Raw genomic sequence first — 22,074 nt, forward strand, 5'->3', positions numbered from 1 at the left:
TAATGCAAGCTTCATTTTTTTCCCCCCCTTTCATCCATTAGATCCTACTGTGGCTAATTGGTAGTGCAGGCCACAGGATGTGGGGCAATTAGAAAAGGTCAGCAATGATGCATCACCTCTGGTTAATTACAGCTGATGAGAACGATCCACGCAAAGAGCTTTCAGCTGGATGACAGGGGCATCCCACATCAGAGCTTTAAGTGGCGCGGACAGAAATCATTCACTCACCCGGCAGCTTATTTCTACTTAAAAAGCACCCGTCTTTATGCATGCATTAAGTAAAACGCTTCTGAAAAGTAGCATCGGTGCTGTCGAAAGCAAGCGAGGAAGCCGGCCAGGTGTCGGGCTTGAGAAGCTTTCAGGGATTCCCATTGTGTCAGCGGCTCCTTCTCGACTCCGCTGGGAGGTCCAGGTGTCACCTGTGCTTCATTAGAACACCGGCTCCGAGTCAGAGGTCATGTTGTGGAGACGCACAAAAGCGACCCCCGCCGACTCCCTTACCTGCCTCACCCTCCAGCAGCTGTTGGGATTATTGCTCTGTCGTCACATGTTTGTTGCCTTGTGGCAGAAATGACATCACTCCCCTTTTCTTGGCTTCGCTTTGGCGAACTTGAGTACATTCTTTAACCACGACTTCATTGTGTGTTTGCACTCATTGATTTAACGATACGCACTAATCTTTAGTGCCCATCTGTTGCTAGAAAGGACAACTCCCCTTGTTTTTGTTTGGTTAAGCAATGAACTTAGACAGACTCATCATATCCTCTTGCAGAGAAAATAGTATTTGTGCCAGTTCTTTGTCATCGTCTTCCTCTGGTACTATTACACAACTGCACTTCACTGCATTGATGCTGGAGCTTGTGTTGTGTTTGTTTCTGTAATTGTATTCATCTTGGGTTCTGTCATTTATTACATGTCAGAAACAACTCGTTCTGAGGAGGTGTGGAGATTTTTAGTTGAAGCCAGTTTACCCGCAGTGTTGGATCTGATGGCCCTTTTAGAACACGACAAACTCAATTACATTTGGAGTCAGCTGCACCTTAACAAAACTCTTTAAGATTAAAACCTGCTTTTATACCTCTAAACCGAGCAGATCTATATAGAAAATATGGAATCTAGATAACTTACTTCAATACTCTCCTGTTATTGTATCGTTATTTCTTCTCCAGTCCTTAGGGTTAGGCAAGACTAAACATTGTTTGATCCGATAAAATGTCAAAAACATATATATGAAATACTCCATCTACTTAACTGTTTGTCAGACTAACACTAGATCAACTTTTATTCAGTTTACATAAAGATTTAGAAAGAAGCATCAACACACAACAGAGCCAGCCACCAAGTGTTGGCGTCGATTTGCTGTTTGTTTTGTTTGAGAGCGAAGAACGGGGTCAAGACCTTTTTGATCAAATGAAAAACGAGAAAACTAAATTTGATCCAAAAATAAATCCATTTATAGCCGTAAGCTGCAATGTACCAACTTCCACTGCACGGGGGAAGAAAATTAGAAACACCCACTAACCTCAAAAAGCACACGCACCGAGCTGCTTGTCTGAGGTTTAGTCGATTGCAGCATTGACAAGTTTCCAGTTCAACTCCCAGAAATTGAAAGGTTAATAAATGGGGCCGTTTTTGAATGATCAGCAGTAAATGCCTACCCAGTTACCGCACCTCACACAGTCGATCACATGCTGACTTGTGGTTTAAGAGACAAAGATTGTCAAAGAAGACATTTTGGGAATCAACCAACCAAAGATCAGTTTAATCCGTGTCGTAGTAGAGATAGAAAGCAGTTTTTCGGTGACTAGCGTTGAAACAGGTTACACAACAACTTGTTAATGAGATCTTTAAACTATCCATGTGCTACATTGGAACAAAAGGTTACCAGCTGTCCGAGTGTTTAGTGTCACATAGACCTAGTGGGTTTATTCATTATTCATTTTTTTTGCACATACAGCGTGTTGTACATGTGTTGGTGGACGTATACAGGTCTGTAAGCTTAGTCTTGTGCTGGTTTATAGCTACAGTTTTTGATTGTTAAAGGTCCACTGCAGGATTTAAATATAATATTCATTATGTAGGTTTTAAACAGATGATCGGTAGTTCGATCCCCGGAGCTCCTAAACCTGATGAGCACCTTACATGGCGGTTAATGGCATCAGTGTGTGAATGTGTGTAAAAAAACAGAAAAACAGAAGCTATATAAGTTCAGTCCATTTACCGTTTAGCATTTCATTGTCTTAACATGAGCCCTTAATATCTACTCATCCATGGAGTCAATTTTAAAGCCCTGTTTTAGTAGCTCAGAACAGACAAACTACAACTGGTCTGTATATGGCCGTTTTGCTTTGTATGCAAATTTCGGAGCCAAAGTTTTTCCTACATGCGTGGAAGGAGAGGGTGAAACGTGGGAGAGTATTCATTTCATCTGCAACTTCACTGCTAGGTGTCACTAAATTCTACACACTGGACCTTTAAGTAGATGGTGGGTTCTGAACTTCTACTGAAAATCACTATCAAGCATCTAATGAAGGTTAAAATACCAAAAGATATACACCTTTACTCTGCACCTTTGCAGTTTGTAACTGTAGCCTCCCATTTTCATGCCACTCTTTATATGCTCGTAACATAAATGAGAGTATCTCTAATAAAAAAGTAAAATAAAAAGTTGCAGCCAGTCCTCTGAAGTTTTGGTTTGCTTTGCGTTGGCATGGTTTCGCTGCAGTGTTGCTCGTGGCAGAAGAAAAGAGAACAGAGGAGGTGAAAAACGAAACCCTGCAATAAAGGGGCGATTATTGATCTACAAGCAAAAACTGGTGAGCGGTTGCAGATAATGATAACAGAGCCAGGCAAATGTCCATCCCGTTTTTAGTTCAGTTAATTGTCGGATCAATGCTTCAATAGCTATTAGACATTGTAACAAGCTTCATATTTTCTCTGTATTGAGCCTCTTCCTCTCTGTGCTCTCTGGAGCTTAGCTCTGGATAGACTATTGGCTCTGGTGTCACAATAGTGTTTACACTTGGGTCAGTATTTTAAAGCCAGGCCAAGGCACCTGAGAACATGCCACAGAGCAGCGAACACAGTTTAGGACTCTGTTTACACACACACACCTACACACACACACACACTGCCTCATCAGACTGTCAGATATGACTTATGGGTATTGCCGCTGGTGTTGCACCACTGACAGCATTGTCAGTCACACCTGAGTGAATTTGTCTGTTGATTTCTCCGGCATATCGCCGGTCTCCATGGGACGAGTCTGAAATCCTGCAGAGAATGTTCTACGAATTGACATTAGAGTGGGTGTGGAAGGAACTTGCCGGAGAGAGAGGAGCGGATTATGGAGGAAAAGGGACCAGAGAAGTTGGTCAGCAGGCGTGAGAATTTATGTGTTATGACAGTGTTGGTGATCCTGTTTCAGGGCAATGCTCGTGTGGCAGAGTATCCCATGCGAAAGGCAAACACAGACCAGAACGTGCTTGCGCAAGGAGGAGAGCTCGATCACTGCAGAAGGATTTGATTGATATGTATCCCACTGCCTGAGAGGCGTAGAGACGGTAGCCCACCTGATGTTTCAGGGTTTCAGAACACAGCTCCACCCATGTACGCTTCTGGCAAGCTCCGATAAGAAGCTGCACACTATCTTTCGAGAGCCAAGTATCACTTTATTATCTTGATATTTTGTCAAAATTCAAATAAAATCATGAAAGTTCACTTTTTAACTTTAGCTTTTAAAGCACTTTGATGCGCTGCTAATAAGGTTAATGGTAAAGCGTAATGGCTGTTGATGAAATGACTGCGAGCGACGCTGCTTGGCAGACGCATATCTGTCTCTATAGCTTCTTGGCAGCAGTGTGTTGGAATTGGGCTCCTGGGCCATATTATAGCCTATTATTGTCTCCATTGGTTCAATTAGAGAGAGCAGGAACAGCCTTGCCTGAGAGGAAATAAACAGTGAGGTTACGAAGAAAAAAAAAAGAAGTCAGGAAAGCTAATACTTATTTTTGACCTCTCCCAGTGCGGCGTCCTTGCGTATGAGGTGGAGATAAACACATGGAGTTCGGTGTAATGGCGTGATCTGGTCTGTAGGTCGTGCACTGCCAAGGAATTGGACACATTTGGACACATGCTTACCGTGCATCCACTTTCTAGTTTTATTGTGGCTGGCACCTTTCGTATCAAGTCTTTTTTTCAGTAGATTCCAGCTCGTCCAGCCTCCTCCTCCAAGGTGGCTGCAGAAGTCAGCCTGTGCCTTGAGAATATACGCCTAGCAGCAAGAGGCAACTAATTAGAAGAACATGCTACATGCTGACTAATCCTTGACAGATGCAGCATTAAAGGCTGCCAGGACTGTGCATAATTATCAGTGCTTACTAAAAGTATATTTGAATTGAGTGAAATGATGGGGTAATTTCAAATGACTGAGCCTATGCCATATGGATCTCCGCCCCCCCCCCCTCCTTTCAAGCTAATAATCTTCACCCCCGAGGATATTCTGCCTAGACGGAATTTGATGTGAATTTCTGATGCCTTGATGCTAGAGCGGTTGTTTCATTCATGAAGTATTTTCACCTGGGTTCTGTGTGTGTGTGTGTGTGTGTGAGGTTTGCTTGTTTGTGTTTTTATTTGCAGACATACTCGACTATTAAAAGCCCAAAAATGTTAGTGTCCCTGTTGGGTTACCCTAACTGCACGTGACAGCTGACATAACTGGAGGTGTTTGCATGCCTTGTCTGTTTTTCTTCAATGCATGTGTTTTTTTAAATGCGGGTGTCTCCACCACAGGGGTGCTGTGGAACCTGTCGTCGTGCGACGCCGTCAAGATGACAATCATTCGGGACGCCTTAACCACTCTGACTAACACTGTGATCATCCCTCACTCCGGATGGAGCAGCTCCACCTTCGACGACGACCACAAGCTGAAGTTCCACTCCTCCCTGGTGCTGAGGAACACGACAGGCTGCCTGAGGTAAACCACCTGATGAACACACTTGGCACTAGCACCCCAAGGTGGACAACTGATGCTATTACATCAAGTGTGGCATGAGCTCATACTCCTCTGGTAAATAGCCGTGTTAATGTTGCGTTTGTACGGTCACCCACCACAAACATAAAGACACATTCACATGGCTTATCAGTATCAGAATGGTGTGTATTCATAAATGAACCGACAGACGCTCATAACTGTGCATGTTTTAATCAAAAGCTAGAATTTTTACCTGCTTTGTCTCTGTCTGTTTCAAAGCTATCATCATTTCATAGACTATTACAGTCAGTGATGTAATATTCCCAGCTCCTCTCCTGGGGCTTCTTCCTTTTGAAGACATTATGCCGCATGAAGAATTTAGCCTTTAACTGGTGCCAGCCAGTTAGTGTGAGTGTGTTTGTGTGTCTGTACCTCTTTGCACACACACACACACACACACACACACACACACACACACACACACACACAGATATGGTCGCTTGATGTGCGAGCACACTTAGTTAGTTCCTTATTTACTCAGCAAAGTGTTTTAATGACTTCAGTCAGACCACACACTCACATACTCCATGCATTATGGATGGGACGATGTGTTGTGATGGCACAACCTGCATTACACATTCAAGTGGGACACAAACACACTACACGCACGCAAGCAAGCTGCCTTTTTTTTGTGTGTGTGTGTGTGTGTATACGCGTACACTCATCTGTTTGCTGAGTAAATCCCCCCGAAATCAAAAGCCTAATTTATTTGTGTATGCTTTCCAAAAAAAAAAGGAACCTGAGCTCAGCTGGTGAGGAGGCCAGAAAACAGATGCGCAGCTGTGAGGGACTGGTTGACTCACTACTCTATGTCATCAAAGCCTGTGTAAACACCTCTGACTTCGACAGCAAGGTACTACACACACACATAAGACACACACATGCTTAGCCAGGAGGAAAACATGCTACCACATGATAAGAAGCTCTGGGGAAAAAATCCTTCTTAACCCTGTTCGACTCATTGTATTACCTTTTGTCTACGTGACCTTCAAAGAATCCAGCAGCAGATGTTTGATGTACTTTATTACCTAAAGCTGAAGCCGTGCATTCACAGCAGTAGACATTCAGAATCTGATGTACCTGGTTTAACAATATATTAACATTTTCTCTATGGTAGCAGCAGAAATGACATCAGGTCTCTCAGACATGCATCTGTGCACCGTAAAAGATAGAAAAAGTGAAGTGGCTCGTCTGTAATGTGAAGATTAAATCTTAATTTTGTCAAACATATATTGCTCGTTGACATTCTCTGAGGTAAAACCTGAACAGTGCTCATACACCATGGAATTAAATCTCTTCTGGTCCAAATACTCTTTCTATCTGGAGACCCTTTGGTCCCATAACTAATTGATTTATAACGCTGTAAATAGCAGGTCTGAGTACCACACATTGGCTGTAGATACTAAAGCTTGCTGCTCACAGTTTATTGTAGTGAAGCTTTTGTCATGGTGATTTGAGAAAGCCGCTGCTGTAACTACTCATCCAAACCCCTATCTCCTCTCTGCCTGCACGTCAGATTGTGGAGAACTGTATTTGCACTCTAAGGAACCTGTCGTATCGTCTGGAGCTGGAGTTGCCGCCATCCCGACTCATAGGGGGGCAGGAGCTGGACGGCTTACTGGGCAGTGAGTCGCCGACTAAAGAGGTGGATTCCAGCTGCTGGGGCAGGAAGAAAAAGAAGAAAAAAAAGAGCCAGCAGGAAGAGACGGTGAGTGTTTGGCTTTTTTTTTAAATAGAGGCTCAGAGCATCAAAGGTTTGCACGATTTATTAAGCATTTGCATCCATCAGAAGTTTGGAATCGCCTGCCACAAAAGCTTGATTTGGTACAGTCACTCTGTATTTATGACCGGTCTTTCATGCTTTTAAAGCGTAGAAAGTCCTCTTTACAAATTGTTATTTTGTATGAAAGGTTTGCAAAAAAAAAAAAAAGTAATGTTTTTTTTGGACAACAAAACACTGCACAATGGTTCAACTAGACTGACAGTTGAAAGAACAGAAAGAGACAAATGCAGCAATTAAATAAGAATATGTGGAATCACCGGTCATCGGTGAAATATAATGAAAGCTTAGCCTCGGGTCAAGTGCACAATAATGTCTCTAAAAAGCTGGAATTAACAGGTGTGCTGCTTTTGGAAAAAATGTCTTTCAAATAGAAACACAAGGTTACTCAAGGGTTAGAAGTATTGAAATATCAGCTGAAGACTGGTTTAATTAAACAAATTAAATAAATATTTTATTAAAATAAAATTAAAAACAGATGAAATCTGTTCAATATAACCACTGAAATAAATTTTAATCATTTAAGAAGGAAAACATTAATATAAGAGGTGATTACAAACTTAATTAAATTAAACTTGTTTGTGCTACAATATGTACAATTAGATGAAGTAAAAATCTAACATTATCATGTAATTATGCTTCCTCGTGCTATAGTATAATAGGTCCATCAATACCTCCCAACTGTCTGAATGTCTTTTTAATTTGAATCATTGGGCTAAGTCTTGTGATTTAACACTGTGGTTGTTTGTGCAGTGGGACGGTGTAGGACCCATCCCCGGCTTCTCCAAGTCCCCCAAAGGCGCGGAGATGCTATGGCACCCTTCGGTGGTCAAACCTTACTTGACACTGCTAGCTGAGAGCTCGAATCCCGCCACTCTGGAGGGCGCCGCCGGGTCCCTCCAGAACCTGTCAGCCGGCAACTGGAAGGTATATACCAGTGTTTGTGCATCTATACACACACAAACACACACACACATTCTCCTTTTGTTTTTATATACACTGTTAAATGTGATATCCCAGGAGACAAAGAATCTATTCAACTGGTTAAAAAAAGGATTTAACAGCTCACCTCCTCTGTTCACGTCAGTTTTACACTCCAAATCACACATGCTAAAATGTGCACCGTCTATTTTCCCGTGTGGCTTTGAGATCCTTTTGAATGTTTAATGGCTTTCTTGTGTGTGTTTTTTTTTTTTGTGTGCGGGCAGTTTGCAGCATACATCCGTGCAGCAGTGCGTAAGGAGAAGGGACTGCCGATCCTAGTGGAGCTGCTGCGGATGGATAACGACAGGGTGGTGTGTTCGGTTGCTACTGCTCTGAGAAACATGGCGCTGGATGTCAGGAACAAGGAGCTCATAGGTGAGATGTCACACCATTGAACAACTAACTGAGTTCAATAAAAATGATGTACTACTAATAAAATACTACTGTTCTTAGTTTGGCTTGATTACCTGCTCATTTTGCAATGATAATCCATGCTGTAAATGCTTTTTAACTTGCATAAAACATTAATATGACGTATTGATGTGCATTACAAGTACTTTATCAAACTAGTGAGTAAGGAAGTACCTAAAGGAGATACAGTATATTCAGTAGGACCTTGGGAAATTGGTACAACACCTTTTAAGTTATACTGATACACAATGTTTCATGTTTTGCCTGCTGACAGCACGAACACTGTTAAACAATGTGTCTTTTAAAGTTTAAATGCAGAAACAGGACCGGGGAGTTGTGTAACCATCATAACTACTAGTCATTATTTTTCATTTCATCCCACTCCAGACTCCTTTTTTGTTCAATGAAACAGTCCAATTTAATGAAAAACAAGTTTTTATGTGCTCTCTCTCTCTCTCTGGAATTAATGAGGAGTTACAGCTCCAGCAATGCAGGGGAGACGCCTGTAGGCAGAGGGGGGGAGGAGCTGCAGTGTTGGTTTAAGGTGCTTTTTGGTTGTGTATGTGTGAGAGAGAGAGAGAGAGAGAGTTTGTGCTGTATGCATTCAGGACCTTCAGCTGGGCTGCTCTGCTGAAGGAGAGATAGGGGAAACAATCCTTTTTTAACAGCAGGATGCACACACAGGCTGACGTCCTTGTGATGGGAACGCAATGTCACTTCAGAAAAACTGCCAGCCTCACTGCAGTGTCAAGCAAAATTAATGTCTCATTCATGATATAAAAAGTAGCAAAATGTAATTTAGGCTATTATGGCAGACATCCACTTGTACATTACATAACATGTCTGTATGTTTGGCACCGTCTTTTCTCCGTGCATAAGCTTCTTCTCACAAACCTGCCGGACAGTGTGTCATAATATGTTGGCTGCACGTCTCACTTCCTCTCCTCTCTCTCTCTCTATCTCTCTCTCTCTGTCTCTCTCTCTCTATCTCTCAGGGAAGTACGCGATGAGGGACCTGGTCAACCGTCTCCCTGGAGGAAACACCACCCTGCTGTCGGACGAGACCGTGGCGGCCATCTGTTGCACCCTGCACGAGGTCACGAGCAAAAACATGGAGAACGCCAAGGCCCTGGCCGACACGGGCGGCATCGAGAAGCTGGTCAACATCACCAAGGGCAGAGGAGACAGGTGCGCTACAGCAGCACGTATTTGTCCGAACACTTTCAGTGGGCGTGTAAAGTGCACAGCGATACAAACCCCACTCGATTAACATGGTCAAATGCACTGCTAGGGCAACGATAAGAGTCATCAGCCATATGTGGCTGGTGGCAGGGCTGTACAGACTGTCCTGGACATTGGAAAGTGGGAGTTTAAGACACACACACATAAACACACACTCGCATACATTCAATATAGCCACGGGGAAGGTGGTTTTGTGTGCATTGAGGTTTTAAGTCCCTGTGGAATGATGGAACAGTGCTGTAGCTATTTCTGTCCTGCTGTATATTCAGTACTACTCCAGGTTAAAACACACTGAGGACACTTTTTACTTCAGCTTATACAGTACTACATACTATAATTTTGACAGTGCAATTTAAAATGAGGTTAAATTGATTAGGGAATACTCAAAAATACATGTTTATGTGTTTGTCTGTTTTCCAGGTACTCTATGAAGGTGGTTAAAGCAACTGCTCAGGTCCTGAATACACTGTGGCAGTATCGGGATCTGCGCACCATCTATAAGAAGGTGAGATTGAGACTGGTGGCAATTGCCCATGATCTTAAATCAATATTTTATGTGAAAGATTGTAAATACCAAAGGGTCAGAAAGTAAAAAAAGCTAACTGTGCCTTTTAATAATGTGCTATCCTCTGCAACCAAAGAAAAAAAAGGCACCACACAGGAATTTTCTAACATTCAGCACTGTTCTAGTTATTCAAACCACCACTTCTTTTTCCTCTGTTTGTCCTCACAGGATGGATGGAACCAAAACCATTTCCTCACTCCAGTGTCAACACTTGAACGGGACCGGTTCAAGTCCCAGCCCACCCTGCCCACCAGCACCATTCAAATGTCCCCGGTCAACCACCCTGGTAGGCTGTAGTTTTGCCGCAGACCCTGCCCGGATGAAAATAGACACCAACCAGCAAAACAGGAAAACATCTGGAATATAATGTTCAAATGTGTTTTTTCTTTTTTTCTCTCTCTCTCTCTCTCTTCACAGCTGCCAGTGCCACGTCGTCTCCTGCCATGCTGGGTATCAAAGAGCATAGAGACACTATCAGAGATTATCAGAGAGCACAGTCAACTATGCAATTTTATAATTACCAAGGGGACAACAGTATCCATAAAAACCAGTATACAGGTATTTAAACAATGTGTGTGTGTACCAGTGGTCTTAAAATTAAATTCTATTTAAACAGTATCTACTGTCTCCATCACAGCTACTCTGTGGGTCCTCTCAGTGCAGGGCATTATCTATTTTATCCGTCACAGAGCTCCAAGCAGATTTCATGGCCAGTTTTGTCTCCTTGCCAAGACGGTCCTCTCTTATCATCTTCACCAAAGCCTGGCAGTCCTGAGACAGTCAGTTGATCAGGTCGGGTCAGCCAGTGGTGGACACTTTATAATGGTATCATTGTTAGCAGAAGTCACAACATGCAGACAGGGGGCGGTGAGTGGGTATCCAGACATACTACAGCCAGACGAGAGCTCTCGCCAGCCTACGCTGGTTGGCGGGACCAGGGGGGCGGATAGAGTAAACAAAATGAGCTGCAGCCTCAGCAGTCCATGCGTTACATAGCCAAGTGGAAATTGTATTTCAGGATTCCACCGGTTGAGTGAAGTGCCAACGAAAGTACCCATCCCATGGGCTATGTAAACAACAGAGCTGCAGTGGCCAACTCAATTATTTGGTGTTATTTCTCCCCCTCAGCACAGCATAGCGCTTCTCGATCCTGCACTTTCTAAATACAGACATTTGCCCGATGGGGATGTGCAGATGTTTTCACTGATATGAAATGAAGTGTGTTTGCATTATAAAAACTGCTCTTTTTTTATTTTGACTTGTTTCCAGGGTCTGGGCAGCCTTCTCCGTATTACTACTCATCACCCACAAGAGATGAGCCCAGAAGAACACAGGTGAATTTAAGAATTTTGTATAAATGTTTGGCACATTGTTATCTGCTCTTGGTGTGTATGGGATTATTTCAATAACCCAAAATAGCTCATTGCATTTAACTTTTTAGTTTGGGGTATTTGTGCAGAATCATTTATAACATTATATCTGTGGATACAGTAGTTTAGTTGTTAATACAGTAGTTTACGACTTATATTGACAACACACAGTACAAACATACACACATTTAGAGCATGTAGCACAAAACACTACAAGGTGCAGCAATGTGTGTATAGAGGTTTAATTAATTACTATATAATTACTATTACTACTGTCTCTGTGCCTCCTGTATTAGTGGAAAGGTCTGACAGTCAGAAGCTGGGCATTGTGTGAAGCTGTTTTCACATATATACTTCCATAAGTCCATACTAGAGTTGTTATTTCACACATGTATCGCACAACAAAAGATTGTCTATGTAAGACGTGTTCTCACTTGTCGGAAAAACTTCACAAACCTAATCAAAGCTAATAAATTAGCCTGAAATATCAAGGTCTATGAGGCGGTCGATTCATAACTGATCAGGTCAAAGCTGAAAACAGGACACTGACACACTGGCACAAAGACAGACAAGCAGTTATTCAGAGCATCAAGAGGAAAGTAAGAAATATAAGCTGTAGACTAATGGTGTTAATGATGTGGGTCTCACGGTCAATGTGTGTGAGTGAGCGAATCAGTCCATTTAACACCATACAAGTGTGAGGAGTGAGCTCTGTCCGCACAGGCTGATGAGCTCAGTTACATCGCCCACTTGCCCAGCTCCAGTTCTGACACGACACCAGCTCCTCTCCCCCTCAGCAGCACTCTCTTTGGCCTCTGTGGTGTAAATACCAACGTTCCCCCTGTGCTTTGAGTTCCCTGTCCAGGCAGCACAAGTAAAGTTTGTTTAGCATCATTATATGAGGCACAAAATGGGAATGACAGAGGCAGTTTCACCTGATTACAAGTCAATGTAACATCAATATGAGAGTGAAACTTTTACTTTATTATTTTTTTTTATTTTAGGTAGAAAAGTTACTTGAATTGATTGATTTGATTTTTTTGTTTTTATTTCGGGCCAACTTAGTTTTAAGAAAACAAACTTTAGGTGGATCCCTGCACGGAAAACCAATGTTTTCTTCTAGGAATTGTTTGATTATTGGTACAAGGCCCCTGTTTGAGATCCCTCCCACCACTCTGTATAAATCTGGCTGTGGCGACCAGCTCTTCCACCCCACTTGACTAATACAAAGAGACTGACACGTATTCCACCGTGGATAAATGGCGATGCTGGGAATGACCCAGCACATCACCTATTGTCTGAGCCAGAGTGAATGTGACTGCTGGGATTGGGATGGTCTGGGTGCGTCTCAGGCATCTGTCACTGCGGGACACGTCCATGTGTGCCCATTGAGATAATGGGCACAGTGAGAAGGAGGGAGGAGTTGGGGGAGACAAAAAAAAAGAGAGTTTTCTTGTGTCCTTCATCACATCACATTTAGAGCAGTTAATGTGTGAGGACAGTCATTACCCCATTTATTTCAGACAAACACAAATCCATCTATCTTCTGGATTTCTGCCATTTACCCTGAAGCCATTTGCTGTTATATTAGTGGCCACATACGTCTGGGTTAGAAGTTGATTGATTAGCTTACTGGCTGAAAAATTTCCAGCCAGACAACTGTGGAGATGTTAGTGTTTGTTGTTTCATTTTATTACGATTGGTTTGAGGTGTTTTCCATGCTGTCTTTGTGTTCCTGACAGTGGTGAAAGAAGCATTCAGATCCTTTTAATTAAAGGAAAAGTTGAATTACTTGCAATTTGGGAAATATACTTTCTTATTAGGATGAGAAAAACCGGTGGAGACTCAGAAAGTTACTACAAACTGCCTGTATAGCTTGATGTTTTGACACCTCAAGGGATCAGAAGAGCCATCGTTTGCAACTCTTTGTGTAACTGCTCCACTGCCTATATTATAACTTTAAATACAGAAAACTGAATGTTACCTGACACTGCTGGCTCTTAATCATATTCCAGTGCATCACAGCCTACCTGTCTCTTTTCCCTGCAGCCTATGTATTACACAGAGGAGCCGGGACGGAGGAACTATGATACGTACAGAATGTACTTGAAGCATCCCCACGGCTACGACGACCCGTACTTGGAGGAGGTCATCACCTACCCCCCCGCGGTCGACTACAGCTCCCAGCCTCATGGACTGAAATCCACCACCAACTATGTGGACTTTTACGCTAGCACACGGAGGCCTTCCTACAGGGCAGAGCAGTACCCCGGCTCTCCTGACTCCTGGGTATAGGTCTGCAGATGTTCCTGTGTTATGATCAAGAACTTTCTTTTCATCCCCGATTCTCATTTCGTGGGCGTGAGGAGGGCGTTTTCGCCCTGCAGCAGAGACGAGGAGCCGGAAAGCACACGAGAACTGATGAACTTTTTCTTCGGCTTAACTTCGGCTTTATGTTTTGATCCATGATCCATGTTTGTTGTAAAGTGAATGTTGTGTATATGGAGGGCAGTTCAACTGAGCGATGGCAGATGGAAAGATGAAATGTGTGCCAAAGAAGGAAATCATGGTATGTTTTTTTTTGTTTTTTTAAGTTATTTTTTTATTTTAGTAGAAAAAGATGGAATCACGCTTGGAGGTATGTTGTTGGACGGATGAGGAGACGTTCGTCCTGCTTTATCTAGATGTTCGTTTTATTTTCTTTATGAAAATCTTAGCTGTGATAGCACGATGAAAGGTGTGAGTCATGTGAGCGAGGGTCTGAGTCAAGTCAAGATGGGGAATTATGTATGTGCCGAAGCCAAAATGGATCACAAACTCATCTGTAAAAAATAAAAAAAAGAATAAATAAGATAGTAAACTAATGATGTTAGGTTGTACAGAGGGTTCACATTGTATCTGTACTTAATGTTGAAGCTGTGTAATGCCATGGAGTCTTGTACATTTCTTTCATTTTATTGTAAATACAGAAAAGAAACAACATGTTACCTGGTTTACACTCATCAGCACTGGTTAAAAAAAAAAGAAAAGAAAACTTGTGCCATGTTAAAATCTCTATAGATATATAAATATATGAAGAAATATGTGGACAAAAATGGCATCATAACACAACCATGTTAAAATAATAAAAGTTCAATTTTGTTTTCTAAACACGAGTGATTGTCTCTTTTCACAGGTACAGTGCAGACATATCTTTTGCAGTCCCTATATTATGTATTCAAACAGAGTGACCATGAAGATCCAGCGGAGAAATCAAACGCTCCTCTCTTTTGAACTTTTTTTCTCTCTCTCTCTAGAGTTATTCAGCCCCCGTGGGACACAAAATGTTTCATTAAATTGTATTTCCACAAACATGCTTTGAACCTGCAGACCTGTGTTTTATGAAAACAGCACTGCTGAGGCACCCTGGAGCAGAACATTGAATCCCTTCCAACAGTGAACAGTAACAGTAACTGTGTTTATATTTGGGCAAATCAGTTTTGCCCCTTGGGATCAAATAAGAATTTCAAAAAAAGGGTACTTCCCAAACACAGACACTGAATAAGAACATACCAGAGAAATGTAACAACTCCAAATATGGAATCTTAAAATTGAACTTCAGCGAGAGCCCAGGTCAAAAACAACAAAAATAAAACCAGACTAGGAAATGCATTTCACCACAAAAAATGTCACATTACAATACATCCTGGCAAGGAGTGAAGGTGAGAGTTAATGTAGTAAAACAAAAGTTTTGGACTAATTCTACACTTAATGTCCAAGAGGACCAAATGTGCAGGTCTTCATCTTTTCAGCTTTACTTTGCATTATGGTCTGTGATTGGCTGCAAAGCACCAGATTAACCAGCCAATGACAGCAGAGGAGGTGTAAAGAGCCTGAAGAGTAACACAGTTACACTTTTAGGCACATTTAAACATTTATGCGTTCCCCTATAGGAGCTTTAACAGTCTGTAGGTAAATGAATAACAGATGACAAGTAGACCAGTCAAATCTTTGCTTCTCCTCCAGCAACATATGCTGCTGGTCACCTGTTAACCCTCTCATTGCTGCCCCTCAGTGTTCAGTATGTGTTTTCTTTTCTACCTGGTCCAAGGTTTGCTGTGGATTCAACATAAATGTAGCAGAACTTTAAAATGTATTCTGTCGCTAACTGGGAGCCAGTGTAAAGACTTAAGAACTGGGGTGATGTGCTCTGATCTCTTTGTTCTGCACATTGCAGTACGGTTCAGTACAAGGACTGGGTGCAGGTGTTTTCATTTGTGTTTGATTGGCATCCTGTTAGACTGGCTGTGGCATCACTACACCTTTATGTACAAAGAGACAAAACCTGAGTTGTGTGTAGTGAAGAAGACGTCTGCTCATGTTCACATACTCATGTTTTCCTCAATCAAATTAGTTTTTTTGTGCTGAGTTTGTATTTTAATATGCCTTAATGAGCAACACTCAAACAGTGTTAAACATTATTGTGTGGCTGATGCCTTTCAAAATAAGACAAAAATCTTGAAATCCATGTAGACAAATGGATACATATTAAATTTGAAGTAATCAATGTGTTCTCAATATGAGACGTCGTTTTAGTTTCACTTCATTGATTCAGCATCAGTGAAGTGTGTGTGTGCATGCGTGTGTGTGTGTGTGTGTGTGTGTGTGTGTGTTTCTCTCTGGTTTCCTGTAGTGACGTCACGTCAGGGCTGAGCATAAAAACAAGTGAGTGGGCGTTCACAGAGTTTTGCTTGTTTCTTTCTTTGCTTTCTCTGCGGAAACTTGGTCCAAAAAAAAAATGGTGCAGCAACTCTCCAAATCTGGAGCGAAGGAGACTCCTTTGCTGAAAGCTGGACATCCTCCAGCAGGTAAAGCACTGCTCACACATTTCAGCTTGTTCTGTTTAATAATTTATTTATTTCAAAGCGTTGTTGTTTTTCACTCCTCGACCCGGATCCGTGCACACCGAGATTTTGAAACTCCTCTGCAGCTTGTCACTAAGTTTCATTTCACTATCTGTTTTTAAATATTCGGTTAGGATGCGCAGTGTGATCGCACCACAGGAAAGGACTTGATTTGCTGATTTCTGTGATAATTGCATCAATCAATCGGGCCTGAGCTTTTTTGCAAATCGTGATTTTTCAACCACACACATGCTTTTGTCTTTCCCAGCAGGCCCCATGTGAAAGTAACACTCTGTTCCCACTGGCTGAAAAAAGCCTTCAATTCAATGAGTGCAAAAGGCTGTCGTGCAAATGTGTTCATCGCGGAGCTCTATAGTAAACTCTAATGTTGTAATGTTGGTTATGTTATTTTGAATTATGCTCATTAATAACGCAGAGTCGCTCAGACTGTGCGTGGAGGTGAAATTTGTCAATTGTGTTTATGCCTCTTTTTTTGTATGTATATTTTTTTTTTTTTACATTTTAAATGAACATTGCACTTTATTTATGGGGAACTGCTTAAATGTAAACAACTTTTTCACTTTGTAATGTCTTAGAGTTTTTGACATCACAAATGCTCCAAACTCCCCTTGTTTTTTTTGTTTTTTTTAAATGAAGCAAAAACATAATTGTATTATGCAACAGTTTAATTTTGTTTTTATTTCTTTTACATTTAAGTCTTAAAAAAAAAAGGCGTGGGGTGTATGATGTAAAGAGTTCAGGAAAAAAAATTGCAGTTTCAGAGTAATATTTGTAACATATTTTTCTTTCTTACTGCTTTAATCCCTGGGTGACCTTTTATTCCTGAACCCCGGGTTGCAAACTGTACTTAAGATGTAGGCCAATTCCCTCAACTTATTTACTGCAGAGGCAATGACCTGCTGCCACACTTTGACCATCTGTTCAGTATTTTACTAGCAATATAATACTGCAAAATCACCATCGGAGTTTCTCTTTCTGTTTATTTTATGCTGAAGATTGTTCCATAGAGGATTGTGTTTACAGACAGGGTGGGTGGCATCCTTGCCAAACACAAGTGTTTGTGTGTATGTACGTACAGCATACTACTTCCATCCTGCTGATTTTGCAGATAACCTTTCTTCTCTGGGTCAATAGTGAAGGCCGGAGGTAAACGGGTGGCCAAGAAAGGCCTGGAAGAGAGTGCCACCCATGGGACTCCAGAGAAGGAGACCAAGAGGTCTGATAAGTTGAGGTAGGCCCCAGTTTGCATTTAAAGCATAAGAAATGGGTTTGAAGCATTAACGCCAAGAACTTAAAAAAGAATGTTGCTTCAAACCATAAGAGGTTAAAATATCCAGCAGCAATTTTGACCTTGTATATTACTGGAATCTTTTTTTAAACTTAAGTAAAACTCTTTGTGCCTGTGATCTTTCAGCGGCAGGTCCCTCGCCACAGCCAACAGGATGCAACAAGTTGGTATTCTTCTGGCAGGAACTCTCGACAAGGTAAACAAACCATCCCTTCTTTTGGAAAAGCCGGTTCTTACTGGGCAAAGTAGTTTGGTTACAGTGGTTCCCAGGCCCAAGAGCCTTGTGAGTAATTAACTCGCTTCATGTGTTTACAGCTGAGCCACGACTTTCCAGAGACACCAGTGAGTGTGAGGCACAGCAAGGTGCGACCTGCAGTTGAGAAGCCCCACTTGCCCCGGACCTTCTTCATCCAGCAACCGAGGAAGTTTTGAACTACATGTGTTTATTAGGAACGCCCCCCCCAGAGGAAACTGTTAAGTCAACTGTGAAAGGCAAACATGAGGCGTTAGACGCATGAGGGGACTGACAGGTTGTCTGTGAAGTGTTGATGGGGAAGAGCTTTCATTGAGCTTTGTATTTAGAAGAGAAAATGGAGCTTTTCCAGGCTGTGCTTATTTGTGAGGATACAATAAACCAGCATTTAACGTGCCTTTCCTAGTGTTATAAGAAAAGCTGTAGTTATATTTACCAGCTGATGAAAAACAGATGGCATTTGGGCATGTTTAATGTGACGGTTGGGGATTGTAAAGTGGGTCTTATTTTCCCAGTGAAATTTTCTTTGTATCGCTTGGCACTTAATAGATTGAATTAAAAAATAAAAAATGCATGGCATCACTTGCTTGCAGGACTCCTTGTTCTTTGTTCATCTTGCTGTAAGATACAATGACCACCAGGGGGCAACATTTAACTGTTTATAAACTCAAAGGCCAGCTCTCAGACTATGTTGCATGCAATATGACGAGCTTCATTACTTAAAGTGTGTATTCCCTTTTATGCATCTTTGCATTGCCACAACTGGTATAAAAATTTAAAATCTTAAATTGTCTTTTAGTACTTTTCACATCAACCGTTTCTTAATCCGATGATCCCAGTATGTTCACACATTGGCTCATATAAAGAGGACAGCTGAGTAACCATGAAGTGTTTGGTTCTATGCACTGCTATATGCATGAAATGATATAACCACCCAGAGGTGTGTTAATGTGGGAAACCATAATGCAATCCTGTCAGCGCTTATTTGAAAATAGGCCTATGCAGAATATAATTTGTCACATAAATTCTAAAAATGTCAAAGAGATTGCAGTATGTTTTGCATCATTGTGGCTGGTGGTGGAGGCAGGCGAGTGATTCTTATGTTTTTAATCGTTTTCTGGGATAATTTATGAAAGCAGGCTTGTATTCATGAACACAGGCCTGGGGGTGCATTGTAAACAAGGTGGGGGAAGGGAGACAGAGGAGATGGATGGATGGCCGACTGAATGATAAACAGTTTGTTGGTTTCCACTTTACATTCCTCGTCCTGCTTATGTTACACGTTTCTGTCATGTCATGTTTGTGTTGACGGATTAACCCCGATGGGTTTAAATGCTGCACTCAGGCCTTTTTCACAGCAGACTTATTAACTTGTCATAGTAAGTAAAAACACAAGCGTTACTAATAACATTAGTGATGGTTCTGTTCTATGCAAGTGTACCAGTGAGTCAGCATGCACAACACGAGGACCCTGACACAGAAGCAGTTAAATGGATTTCAGCCGTCATCATTTTTATTATTCGCGTTTCTGTTGTTCCACTTTGACAAGCCAAAAAAGTCAACCAAACAACCTGTTTCTCAGATCGTTCTCTCCAGTAAAGGATGAAAATATTTCATTTTCTGATTCATTTAACTCACACAGCTGACAAAGCATTTCATAACCAATATAATGTCCAGTTTTAAGATGTACTGGAGAAAGAAAAGAACCCATGTTTGAGCTTGCTGAAACCATTTCTTCCGGGCAGATTCAATTAAAAGAAAAACTCTAATACTGTGCTATTTGTGGCTATTTAATTTACAGGTGGTATAAGCAACCTAACCAACTATACCTATGTGTACTGTGACATGGCAGAATGTGCTTTTGTGTGTAAATTATCTTTGTAAAATGTCTAAAAATACAACAGCAACTGTGTGTGTTCATACATGAGCCTTTTTGTTTGGATCAAAAGACTCCACAAACAATATCTGCTCATCCCCATGCCAAGAAAGTACTTGACGATAGCCTTGTCTTCACAGTGTGCCGACCCTTATATTCTCTGTAATGCTCATGCTGTTAGCACACGCCTTTGATACCATCTGCGTATGAAGTTCAGAGCCCTCTTCGGCTCTGTTTGAGGAGCGGAGCAGTTGGTGGTCTTCTGACTTGCAGACATGGTGCATTTCTATGCCAGTGTCTGCCCATTCCCAGCCATCTGAGGGGGCTGCGCTGACCTCGCGACACCCACCACACTGCTGAGAAAACACAGCACACACACACACACACACACACACTGACTGTATAACACCGCCTCACACAGAGGAGTGGGTTGACACAGTCGATGTGGTTTGTAGCCCGAAAATGTGCTTTTAAGTATGCAGGTTTATTGTGCAATAATTCAGTATCTTCTCGTATCGCAGAATAAACAATACAGAATAACAAAGACCAACACAAAGATTTATGATGGTACACTTCTTCATTTTGCACATGAAACAGCCTGCATAAAATATTGTTACCTCATGAGGTCACCAAAGACTAAGGTGTACTCTAAACTTTACTGGCCAGGACAAGAACAGTCTAGAAAGCCTCGCAACATATTTTATTATTATAATCCAGCATCCAGCTGATCATTCATTTCCATTATTTTTTGTAGCTTCTGCATGATTAGAAGTCCATTAGATAGTGTTTTGTACACCTGCACACTAGGAATATTAGCCTCTCCGGGGAACATTTAAATGAAGTTATATGCTGAGATATATTTGTAGATGCTGAGGTCAAGATGGACTCAGATCCAGCAGTGAGCTACTGAATGACATCCTTCCTTTAACAGCCACTAATACAAACTTAAATTAATTAGGCTGAATTTACATAAAAGCTTTGACTTATATTTCAACCCGTCTTCTTCTAATGCACGTCAACAAGGAGGAAGCTACACTGTTTACCAGATTAACAGTGAGACCACTTGTAATTCGCACAGATTCACTCTGAGTCTTTACTTAAATAAAAAAATATATATATCACAATGTATGAATACTGTATTTGGGCTACATAAGAGTATGTAGACGTATCGGCAGCAAAATGAAAGCATTAATAGTATAAGTGCTCGTTATAAAGTGATAAATCTTTGATGCAAAGCAGCATTTTAATGTTGTAGCCAGTCCAGGTGGTGCCATGTTACTTTATATGTCCTTGAATAATTTAATGTAGCAATACATCATGCTTTATGAGCTTCTTTATATCTTGCGTGTAAAGCAGAGTAGCAACTAACAAAGACATGAGATTAATATATGGGGTAAAGTTACAATGTAATAATATACTTTGATCTGAAATAGGGGAACTATTCTTAGCCATTATCGATAAATCTATCTATATCTATAATATTTGTTTGATAAGTTGATTAGTCCATAAAATGACAGAAAATGAAAGGATAAATGATGATAAGACATCTTCAGACTGCTTGTTTTGTCCAAAAGATGTTTGTTTTCCAGTAAATGCTGACATTTTAGAAGCTGGAATCAGAAAATGTTTGGCAACGATAATACCAATTATCACAATTGTTGTCATTTTTATTGATTAATCAGCTAATTGTTTTACTTCTTCTAGTGTAAAGCTGCAGAAAATGGAAAACAGGCATAATGCAGCCTGTCAGAATTGTGAGTGCGGTACTTGTGTAAATGTTTGTTGGTACTTTGCCTCTGGATTCAGGTAGTTTCCAGCTTCATTGTTAATTTAGTACAATTAAAGTGAGGATTAAACATGTTTAATATAATAATAAACAGGAGATGTATGCTTAATGGTGGCCTGTAAATGAAATGCTGGGACACCTCAGTGTATTTAGGCTGATTCTAGTGTTTTTAAGACTCAATTTCACTACTTGGCCACCAGAACAAACAAATAAACAAAGGATTTAGTCATTCTCAACCAGGAATGTATTACTAGCAGCGCTGTGAGGGCTTTGCAAGACTTTTAATTTGGGAAATAAAAAACGTAATGCTTTAAAGTGGGACAGATTAATCAGCACTAAGGCCAATAACTGAGCTTTCAATTGCATCTCAAGGCTCGTTCTCACTTTCATCACTGTCACACACTTTAATTTTATGAGTTGATAATTTCCTGGAAAAAAACAAAACAAAACAAACCCCAAAACAAAACAAACAAACTCCAGCAGGTAATCTGGTATTTATCACAGACAAAACAAAGACAAAACTGTGAGGCAGTTATTTTAGTTAGAAATTTTAATTAGCTGTGTTGAGATTACTGGCAGGAAA

At 41.2% G+C, this 22,074-nt stretch overlaps 2 protein-coding genes across 10 annotated transcripts in view; both read left to right on the forward strand.

Annotated features, from left to right (window-relative positions):
• Positions 1-14,534, forward strand: part of pkp4 (plakophilin 4) — a 77,284-nt gene extending 62,750 nt beyond the window's left edge. For all 9 annotated transcript variants that reach the window (XM_019259838.2, XM_019259839.2, XM_019259836.2 and 6 more), the window contains 11 exons: positions 4,792-4,975; positions 5,768-5,885; positions 6,549-6,740; positions 7,566-7,739; positions 8,021-8,171; positions 9,203-9,395; positions 9,870-9,954; positions 10,183-10,300; positions 10,432-10,572; positions 11,284-11,348; positions 13,434-14,534. In XM_019259838.2, coding sequence (XP_019115383.2) covers positions 4,792-4,975; positions 5,768-5,885; positions 6,549-6,740; positions 7,566-7,739; positions 8,021-8,171; positions 9,203-9,395; positions 9,870-9,954; positions 10,183-10,300; positions 10,432-10,572; positions 11,284-11,348; positions 13,434-13,679 — 1,667 coding nt within the window. In that variant the 3' untranslated portion in view covers positions 13,680-14,534. The remainder of the gene's footprint in view (positions 1-4,791; positions 4,976-5,767; positions 5,886-6,548; positions 6,741-7,565; positions 7,740-8,020; positions 8,172-9,202; positions 9,396-9,869; positions 9,955-10,182; positions 10,301-10,431; positions 10,573-11,283; positions 11,349-13,433) is intronic.
• A 1,541-nt stretch (positions 14,535-16,075) lies between these two features.
• Positions 16,076-18,417, forward strand: dap1b (death associated protein 1b). Its single transcript, XM_010732225.3, has 4 exons — positions 16,076-16,231; positions 17,423-17,519; positions 17,703-17,772; positions 17,892-18,417. Exons 1-4 carry the CDS (start codon positions 16,162-16,164, stop codon positions 18,006-18,008), a joined length of 354 nt encoding a protein of 117 aa, XP_010730527.1. The 5' UTR covers positions 16,076-16,161; the 3' UTR covers positions 18,009-18,417.
• Positions 18,418-22,074: the final 3,657 nt, after the last annotated feature.

This window comes from Larimichthys crocea, chromosome XVIII (assembly GCF_000972845.2).
Source record: "Larimichthys crocea isolate SSNF chromosome XVIII, L_crocea_2.0, whole genome shotgun sequence".
NCBI classification, from domain to species: domain Eukaryota; kingdom Metazoa; phylum Chordata; class Actinopteri; family Sciaenidae; genus Larimichthys; species Larimichthys crocea.